At 31.6% G+C, this 9,898-nt stretch overlaps 1 protein-coding gene across 1 annotated transcript in view; it reads left to right on the forward strand.

Annotated features, from left to right (window-relative positions):
* The window catches only part of LOC113365869 (uncharacterized serine-rich protein C215.13), a 41,560-nt gene extending 39,139 nt beyond the window's left edge, over positions 1-2,421 (forward strand). Inside the window, exons 3-5 of the mRNA XM_026607410.1 lie at positions 661-825; positions 1,042-1,171; positions 1,520-2,421. Coding sequence (XP_026463195.1) covers positions 661-825; positions 1,042-1,171; positions 1,520-2,261 — 1,037 coding nt within the window. The 3' untranslated portion in view covers positions 2,262-2,421. The remainder of the gene's footprint in view (positions 1-660; positions 826-1,041; positions 1,172-1,519) is intronic.
* Positions 2,422-9,898: the final 7,477 nt, after the last annotated feature.

Below are 9,898 nucleotides of genomic sequence, written 5' to 3' on the forward strand. Positions count from 1 at the left end.
TAACAGTCAAAAGGTATTAAAAATCCTTTTCTATTGTGATATCGCCGCTGCTTTTATGGCGCTAATGCCATAATTCGTTTGTATAGTTACCTGAATAAATAAATAATTGCTTGCGTCATTAGTGATACTTGTAACTTAATCTCATGAGTACTTTGAAAAGAAAAAAAAATTAAATATTTAGTGTAAATTATTTTCATATTTATGTGCAAAGATCGCTAATCAAACACATATAATGAATAGAATTTTAATTAAAAATTAGTAACAGTTCAAGTATTACGTAAGCAGATTTATTACAAATTATTCCCCCCCCCCCATCCCCCTTGTCAGCAAAAGTAAGCAAAGCTCTTACTCCCTACCCCCATGCTTACGTGTATTGTTTTTTTAAATATTGTAATTATTAGGTTATAATTATTATTTTAAAAATAAGAAAATAGGTTTAGGATGTAGAGATTTTACTGATATGGTATTCATTTATCTATATATCATTTATCTTTTCCCCAGGCGTCGTCCCAGACGTGCAGTATCTGTGCCCCGCGAATTAGACCCGGCGCGCATAGCTGATGAAGCCTTACGTCTCCACCGGTTGGCAACTTCTCTTCTCCAAACAGGAGCTCCTTGGCTAACAGCGGGAGCCAGCATGACCCACACGATTCTTGTCAGATCGACCTCTTTCGGCAGATGACAGACAAATTTTATCAGATGATCATCGACAATTGACAACGGCTGACGATAGAAGGTTACCGGCTATATGTTGTGGAACGTCGACTCCGGAGCGAAGACAGAGCAGCTCTTCATCAGCATCGTCGATAGGGTCGTCTGTAACAGGTTGGTTCGTATTGGATCGCGATAATCCTCTTATTTTCTATTTTATTCGTGATAGTTTTTAAGTTCTGTTCTTATATAAGTATTGTTTAAGGTTTGTTACTATTTAATTTATTCAAACCACCAACACATGTCTCATTTAAATATGACAAATTAGTACATTTTTGTGTTAAACCAAATATAGCAGTAGGAAATAATCTAATTTTATATATTTTACAGCTCACCCAACGTCCAACAGCAGTTTATCGAGCGCATTCACCCGCGTGGGCAGCTTACAGAAATCGCGCCTTTCCTCATCCGATGATTCCAATTCGACGACCTCCAAGGATGGTGATTGTCGTTTGGTCAGGTTAGTCAGACACGGCGATTATAAACTAATTTATGATAATTATTTACTATACCTCCTACCTTAATGTTTAACCACCTAGATTACGGGCGCGGGTTTTGTAATCAAAGCAAATGATGCTATGGGAAACAATGTTACAATAATTGCTTGTTTGCAGTGTTGATATACTGAGACATTTTCAAGCGTACATGGATATTATCAACTATTTGTTTCTCGAAAGATTTTGAAACTTATAATTTTAATATTGTTGTTTGATATTAATAGTAGTAAGCTTTACTAAATAAATATTTAAGCATATTTCAAGATGTACGTGATCAATTCAAACAACGACATTTAATCTTCTGTTAACAGAGCTTCAATCCATATCCCTGCCAGTAAAAAGGACTTCGTCCGTCGCCTGGGTTCTGGTATTCCTTTAGGCAGTGGAAAGCTCATCCGCGGTTGCAGTCCGAGTGTTGGCGTGAGTAATGCAACGAATAATATGGAAGCATCATCCTCATCAAGTTCTACTGAAAATGAAAGTGGTTTTTCATCTATGAACTCATTTCACGAAATCGGATTGCCGCTCGTGAATTCCACTGCCGTATTAAATTCTTCGTCTCTTTCATCGTCCTCCGATGAATCAAGGACGATAGTGCACCGCGACGATACGTTGAAGAGGAAATCTATGAATTTCGATAAAAGACTGAGTTTGGACCAACGATCGATAAATCAGCTCGAGAAGGGTAGTTCGTTTCCATTAGATAAGAGCGGCGATGATGATTCAAGTATAGAGCAAAGAACAAGTTTCGAACGTGCTTCGACTATCGATCGTAGATCAACGAGCTTTGATAGATCATCAACTGTAGATAGAAGACTAAGTTTCGATCAGTATTCTGCCAATGGCAGAGATTCAATTTCCAACCGCCGGTCTAGTTATTTCGAAAGAACGTTAGATTCTTCCAACTCAAGTCCTGAAAAAACTCCCAAAAGAACTTCAGTTAACGACCACCAAAGGTGGAACTCCTCGACGTCAGGAAATACAATTCTATATGATAAGACAAATGAACGCATCACATTGAAATCGGACGATATTCGAGTACTCTGGGTTTGATTGAGATGAAAAATCTAATGTGTGCCACTGTGCACTTTGGTGATTTATACATATGCATGATTTATGTATATGTTAAAATACACTGTACTCAATGCAATATTATTTAATAGCCATGTTCTTAGCATTTTTATTTATTGCAGGACTTTTTAGAAGAAAATAGCCCACATGATCATATTTCCATTTCTTGGCATTGTAAATTATTTCATGAAATACTTATTTAATATTTATTCCTATTAATACTTATCATTTCACGATAGTGAAAATTTACAATGTTTTTGGCATAATACAATTGGCCTTGAGATGTTTCAAGTTTGGAGATATCATATTTTATTTTATGTAAAAACCAAAAGTTTCTGGATATTATTTTTGAATATTATCAAAATCTTGAAAGAACTGCCTTTGACTTCTGCATAAAATAAAAATTTAGTATGTAATATCAATATCAAAGTGTGAGTGTTCTGCTATTTGAATAAACTGTGTTATCCCTAAAAAATTCGGCGTGAATGCTGCAATATTAAGTGATTTTATATGAAAATTATAATAACGTAAAAATATATTGCAACCAAAAATATTTATGCCCTCTGTAAAGTACTTTTTTATAGTTTATAAATAAAATAATTATTATATAATTACGACGTAAGTGTTTAATTTACTGCATACTGACCATATTTCAGATTTTAAATAACTGTTTTTTCAAGACCAAATGACCAAATTAAGCAAAGTGCTTTTGTTTTTAATTCAATGATTGTGTAGGTAGTTTACAATTAGAAGAAGCATTAATCATTCACAATGAAAGTTATTTATATTGTGCATATATTTGTGATTTGTTTTTTAAATGCAGATATTGGTGAGTTTAAAAAAAGTGAATTTGCACTGCTGTAGTGTTATATTAGAAAAATCATCGAGCTTTTAATCGCTTTTAATCGCCAGAAAACACAAGCAATCAAATCTACATTGTCAAGTGTTATAATTTGTTCCATTCATTTGTTTTTTTTTTAACAAATGTACTGCTCACATCGTATTCGTATAAAAATATAAGTAATTGGTAATATGTATAATAATTTTATTGGTAATAAAACAGTTTTATTATTCAGTGTTTGGAGCAAATTGCTACTCATGCAGAAACGATATCACGTCAATATTGATTCGTTCACCTAACTATTGCGATTTTGCGGAATATCAGCATAAAATAGTTTGGGCCCCAAGATGCTTCGAAGTGCGGGGGCAAAGCAAGTAATTCGATACCGATGTATTGTACACTTCAAAATAATTATATTTGATATATGTTTTTTTAGGAGATGAGTTCCACTTGATCAATCGTTATGGTGGCACTAAAGAAGAATCGTGCACAGATATTCGTCGAAAATTAGCATATGAAGGATACTATGTCTATTATTGTTTGTCCTGTTCGTCTGATTATTGCAATGGTGGATCTAGACATTATCTTGAACTACTGGATTTTAATAAAAAATGGAACGAAAACTAATTTAAATATTATTCTAATGTATAATAAGAAACAAAATAGTACCTACCGATAATATGTCTATTTGCATGCGTTTTCAATCATTTAAACAACTGACAATTAGTTAAAACGAACTTATCAAATATTTTATAATAATTGAATATTTAGCTTATTATAAAAATGAAAATAATACATGGGGCGGGTGTATTATTTCTGATTTACATACTTCAAATTTCCTGTGGTAAGTTTAACGATTTTTTTTAAATGCTGTGAGGAAATATATAATAAATGGTGGGTTTTATTATTTTTATTTCCAAGTCAAAGGCGAGGTGTTATGCTATGCGTGCAGAAATGATTATCCTGATTCACTTTCAATAACTAGGCCTAGTTTTTGCGAAAAGGATATGCCTCTGGAATCAATTGAATCGGGTGAAAGATGCTTCGAAGTTCGAGCAGAAAGTGAGTAAAACTAGTTAAACAATTCAATTCAAAATATGTACTTTAATAAATGAAGTCAAGAATTTATCTAAAATGTTATTAAAACTATGTAAGAACTCCCAAATATTTATCAGGGGATGAATTTCATTTTATCCATCGTTATACTGAATCTGCAACAGAAACATGTGACAATATCAGAAAAAATTTAGCTTTCCAAGGATTTTACGTATATTATTGCTTATGTTGTGACTCTGATTATTGCAATGGTGGTTTCAAACACTCTGATGAAATACACAAGCCTGGACCACAACATAGAAGGCGTCTTAAGAAAACATCTAAAACTATCAGGTAAAAGGCTCAAAAATTTATACTGAGATTTTATAGAGTTAATTTGATGAAATGAACTTTTTGGTGATTAAAGAAATAAGTTATAATAAAGTAATTTAAATCTATTTTTTGATGTAACAAAATGAAATTTTTAATATTATTATAGGTGAAATATATTTTTGATTTGGTTTTGATTTAAATAATTTCGGTTCGAGTTCAAGCAAAAATAACAGTGATCGGATTGATTTTAGTTGAATGATCAAGAAATATGCTTCAGAAGCTTTTTATTAACATGATTGCATTTTGTTTCCAAACAAGCCAGTGTACAATATTTACTTTGACAGTTATGGCGTTTATATATGTGGTAATCGGAATCATGATATTGTTTCAGATAGAACATACTCTACAAGCTGTTGATGAAGATTTCGAAATTGTTCCAGATTTCGTAGAATTATTTGTACGTGCAACTCTAACAAATATTTAAAAAAGGCATTTCATATAATCATTATTAAAACGTGTGATTTCTTTAAAATCTTTTATTTTAATGAAGCAGAGAAAAATCTTAAATACTAGATACTGATTAAATTCATTAGGAATCTTCTGTTTTAGAATGACTACGGGAAAATATCCGACCCATTATATTATTGCTACCATTGCAAGGTATCTACCCAGAAAAAAACTCGTGGAAGCACTTGCCACGTGCCAATATACATCAACACAAACACTATAGGTTGTCATAGAACATCCCAATGTATCAAAGTCATCCTTGAAAGTAATAAATATTTTTCTTGCATTTATTTTAATTTATTCAGTTTGGTGGAATAAATATAATTTCTTTTTAGAACCAAATAATTACACTATATATAGAACCTGCATTCCTGGTGATATAACTTGTGCACATTGGAGGAAAGATTTGTACACAGAAGGTTCCAATTTTACTTGTAGCACATGTAAAGGCATTTTATGTAATCAGGCAATGTCCTTCGGCACTTATAATGGAATTGTCACTTCTTTAGCAATATTGTTTACTTCATTTGCGTAATTCAATTATTTATTATTTATTATTAAAAATTGTTTAATAAAATGATCAATATTGACTTTTATTATATGATTTTTAATGTGTATTTAACTAGGTATGAATTTTTGTTAATTTTAGCTTGAAAATTAATTTATTACTATTAAATTATTTTATTTTGGTATATTGGCGTAATAAATTAGTTCTATCACTTTCTGGAATTGTTTAAAGAATGCGTAAAAACAAAATTGCTAATTACATTGATAGCTTTTTTAATTGCCTTATTTGACAAATCTTGAATAAATGAAAATTGTTTTTGTCGGACATTTGTTTTCTGATTAGGCATATTTAAATTTACCATAAACAAGTAAGAGTGTACGTTTCATGAAAGTTGACAAGAAACAGCAAAAAATATTCCTGGCAAGAAAATTTGTCAAAAAAACTAAATGTTAAAACGACTGTTTATTTGGGATTGTAATGCAATACGATTTGCATTCACAAAATTGCTTCCGTATTTAAATGACATTACACATTATCAAATTTAATGTGTACCCGAATCAGTCTAGATTTTTCGCGCGATCGAGTTAGTTTTGAAATCAAAACAGTGCGATTGTTTTTGAATACATTCGAAATGTGAAACTATGGTAAATGTGTTTTTACTTCTATCCAAGATTAATATATTAATCATATTATTGAGACTTGTAATGACCGCTGAGGGACAGGTAAGTGTGATGCCTCTACGGGCCAAATGTCTATTACCTGTCACATTAATAATTTGACAATTCAATTTGCAGTCGTTCCCATATCGTTTGTGTTATCGTTGTGCAACAACGTCAGAATATGACATCGTTTCCGAGTGCTCTAGCCCGACCACGAGGCATTTGTTGGCCTGCAGTCGAGACGCCTCTTGTATATCTGTCAAAGTGGTCAGTGAGTACCTATTTTTACCTTTATTGATGTACATGTATTCAGATTAATTGTAAGACATAGAATTTGGCTTTAGGCTATGCTAATGACTAATTGATTAGTGCATTTATTGTTATATGTGTGCCAAAATGTTTATGTTGATGTCTGTGACAAACTGGGAAGAGCATGCCACACATTCCTTCACTTTTGTAATAACTTGTATTTTAGAATTACTCAACTGGTTCACATAATATGTTCTTATGAGATTCTCATTATAACAAAACAAAACTAGGTGTAAGTGGCATTTGGCCTTAAGGCAAGTTGAAGTACTCGATATGTGTAAATAATTCAACTACAAGAACGTTAGAGCGCGGCCCATTAGTCCAAACTTTGACGGTTTTTTATAATTAAACCACTTTGTTTACTGTAATATTTTAGGATGCTCATTGAGACAATGAACTTTATCCTCATATAAATTTTCATTGAAGAAACAGCTCACCCAATCTTTAGCAAAAACTAATCAGCACAATTTCCAACTAATATCTTTCGAACAATTTTTAAATTTGCATGAAATTTATGCCTTTTTTGCTAATCTTAATTAAACGGCTTGGCCGGTCATCTCCCAAAACTAAACAACACGAGTCTTTGTCGAGTTTCATCAAATGACTTAAATTATTGAAGACAGTGCATTTGTTTTCAAAAAAGGAGTCAAAGAAGTGAAAAATTTTGATTGCACATACGCACACACAAATATTGTTTTCAATTTTCTTGTCAAACGATTTAGAATGACTTGGAACATCGAGGAAACATAAAATTTCCAAATTGAATTTTTTGGCGGAAACATTAAATTCTTCTTCGGGAAGTTAATGTTCATTAGACTTCCTGCTAATAATAATATTGTACACCTGCTAATTATATATTGTATGTATGTAATTATACATCAATAATTATATCTCTTATTTACATCATGTTTTCAATTTTTAGATCTAAAGTGACTATTTTAGAGCTCATCTATTACGACGACTTGGAAAATCTTCTAAACAAAAAACCAAGCAAAATAATTAATTTGGGCATGCTCTTTCAGTTTGTTTGCAATGTGTCATGGCAAAGATGTGTTTCTATCTTTACACATTATTTTATTTAACAATAAGTATTTCTTTGTGAAATAGACATTTTTGGTTTAACCTTTTCGACTCGGTTGTCGCCACTCCGGTAATAATAAGTACAATGTATAGTATAATGTAAAGTATAATGATAAGTAGTATCGGTGGTAAAATAAGTACTAATTTCGGAATTAGCGAGTGGAAAGGGTTAAAAGTATTCCAGTAAACGGGCTTATTTTGGGACAACTATAAAAATATTTATTTTGATTAATATTTATTTATTTAATTAATAATTTTATATTGCTCTATCAGCGGAGTTGCGGAAATGAATATTTTCATTTTTGGTTTAAATTCAAATAAATCTAATCTAAGTGTCAAAACTTATCGCTTTTTTACTGGATTCTGGTTACGAATGTAATACAATTTTAGATATTGGTTATTTATCTGAATACATTTATATCAGAATATATTACAAAATATTGAAATTATGCTAAAGTCGGTATAATATTTCAGAAAAAGGAAATTATACACAATGGCTCGGATGTGATCAGTCAGGCTTAACGTGCATGGATTACGAGGAGCATTTCTCGTCCGGTGGCTTCGACGTGACATGTTCCATGTGCGTGGACGACATGTGTAATGGCACCTCAACGATATCACACGCAGTCTTGTTAATTCTGTTAATTAACTGTTATATTGTGAGAATTATTTTTTTATGAAAACTCTTTTTCATTTAATTCTTTTAAAAAATTAACAAGATGCGAACGAAGTTTTATATTGTTTTCTATGTGAACGCTTCAAAAGATCCATTTTTTCGGAATTTAGGCTGGTAAGATACGCATGATTGTAGATAATTATTATGTATATAATATATAACAGTGATCGCTCATAATTAATTAATATTATTGTATTGAGAGAAATCGCTTACATAAAAATTGATAATGCTGCTATTACTATGTTTTACAGTAAGTAGTTTTTTTAGTTTTATTGAAATTTTTGGACATTTTGGCTAATTGTTTGGAACTTAAGGCTCAGACAATGCTCCTCAATGCGCATTATCAATTTTTCTCTGTAAATTAAGATTCATTATTATAGATCGATCAATGTTTATGAAAAAAACGCAAAGCTCATTTGCTACGCTTAAACCCTCACTTCTTGAAGCCCCTTGTTCAATGGCTTGGGTGGTTTAAATCTTCATCTCGCGATTTAAGCAATTTTCTGAATTTAAGAACTCAATTCAAGCAAAAACATCTATAGCGACGAAATCGGCTTAAGCCTTCGATGATTTCATTCAATTTTGTAAAAGAAAGCGTTTGTATTTTCATTAGTCCATTTGGCAGCGTTTATAAAGAATGTTGGATTACATGCCCATTGGAATTCTTCTATGAATCGCGAATAAAGAATTTTTTAGCCGCGAATATAGCATTTAGATCGATTTTTTTTATCCCATAATACGCGAATGAATGAAGCCCCAATAAGAAACTTCTACTATATGTATATACTCTAGGTTGTACTATCACTTGGGCAAACTTAGTTATCATTATTAATTAAGTTATTTACTTTATTATTATTATTATTTCAAGCAATAATAATAATGAATAAGTTTCTTATTGGGGCTTTATTTCACCATAAACAGAAATATTTTATTTATCATAGATAAAATTGATCAATGAACGATATTTTACCATCATAATACAACGTAGTGCGATGTAGTACAATCAATGAATGTGATTATCAATGGGCGTGATTGTACTATCATAGTACTACGTAAAAAGTTTAATACGATGTAGTTTTATCAGTGGACGTGATTTTACTATCATAGTAGGACATAGTAAATCGTAGTACGATGTAGTATTATCAATGAACGTGAGTGTACTATCATAGTACGACGTAGTAAATCGTAGTACGATATAGTATTACCAATGGACGCGATTGTACTATCATAGTACGACGTAGTAAGTCGTAGTACGATGTAGTATTATCAATGAACGTGAGTGTACTATCATAGTACGACGTAGTAAGTCGTAGTACGATATAGTATTATCAATGGACGTGATTGTACTATAGTAGTACGACGTAGTAAATCGTAGTACGATGTAGTATTATCAATGAACGTGATTGTACTATCGTAGTACGACGTAGTAAGTCGTAGTAAGATATAGTAATATCAATGAACGTGATTGTACTATCATAGTACGACGTAGTAAATCTTAGTACAATGTAGTATTATCAATAGACGTCATTGTACTATCGTAGTACGACGTAGTAAATCCTAGTACGATATAGTATTATCAATGTACGTGATTGTACTATCCTAGCACGATGTAGTAAGTAGTAGTACGATGCAGTTTTTATCAATGAACGTGATTGTACTATCATAGTATGA

This window comes from Ctenocephalides felis, unplaced genomic scaffold, assembly GCF_003426905.1.
Source record: "Ctenocephalides felis isolate EL2017-DRISC unplaced genomic scaffold, ASM342690v1 CF-g0.4_SCAFFOLD_01170, whole genome shotgun sequence".
In the NCBI taxonomy this organism is placed as follows: domain Eukaryota; kingdom Metazoa; phylum Arthropoda; class Insecta; order Siphonaptera; family Pulicidae; genus Ctenocephalides; species Ctenocephalides felis.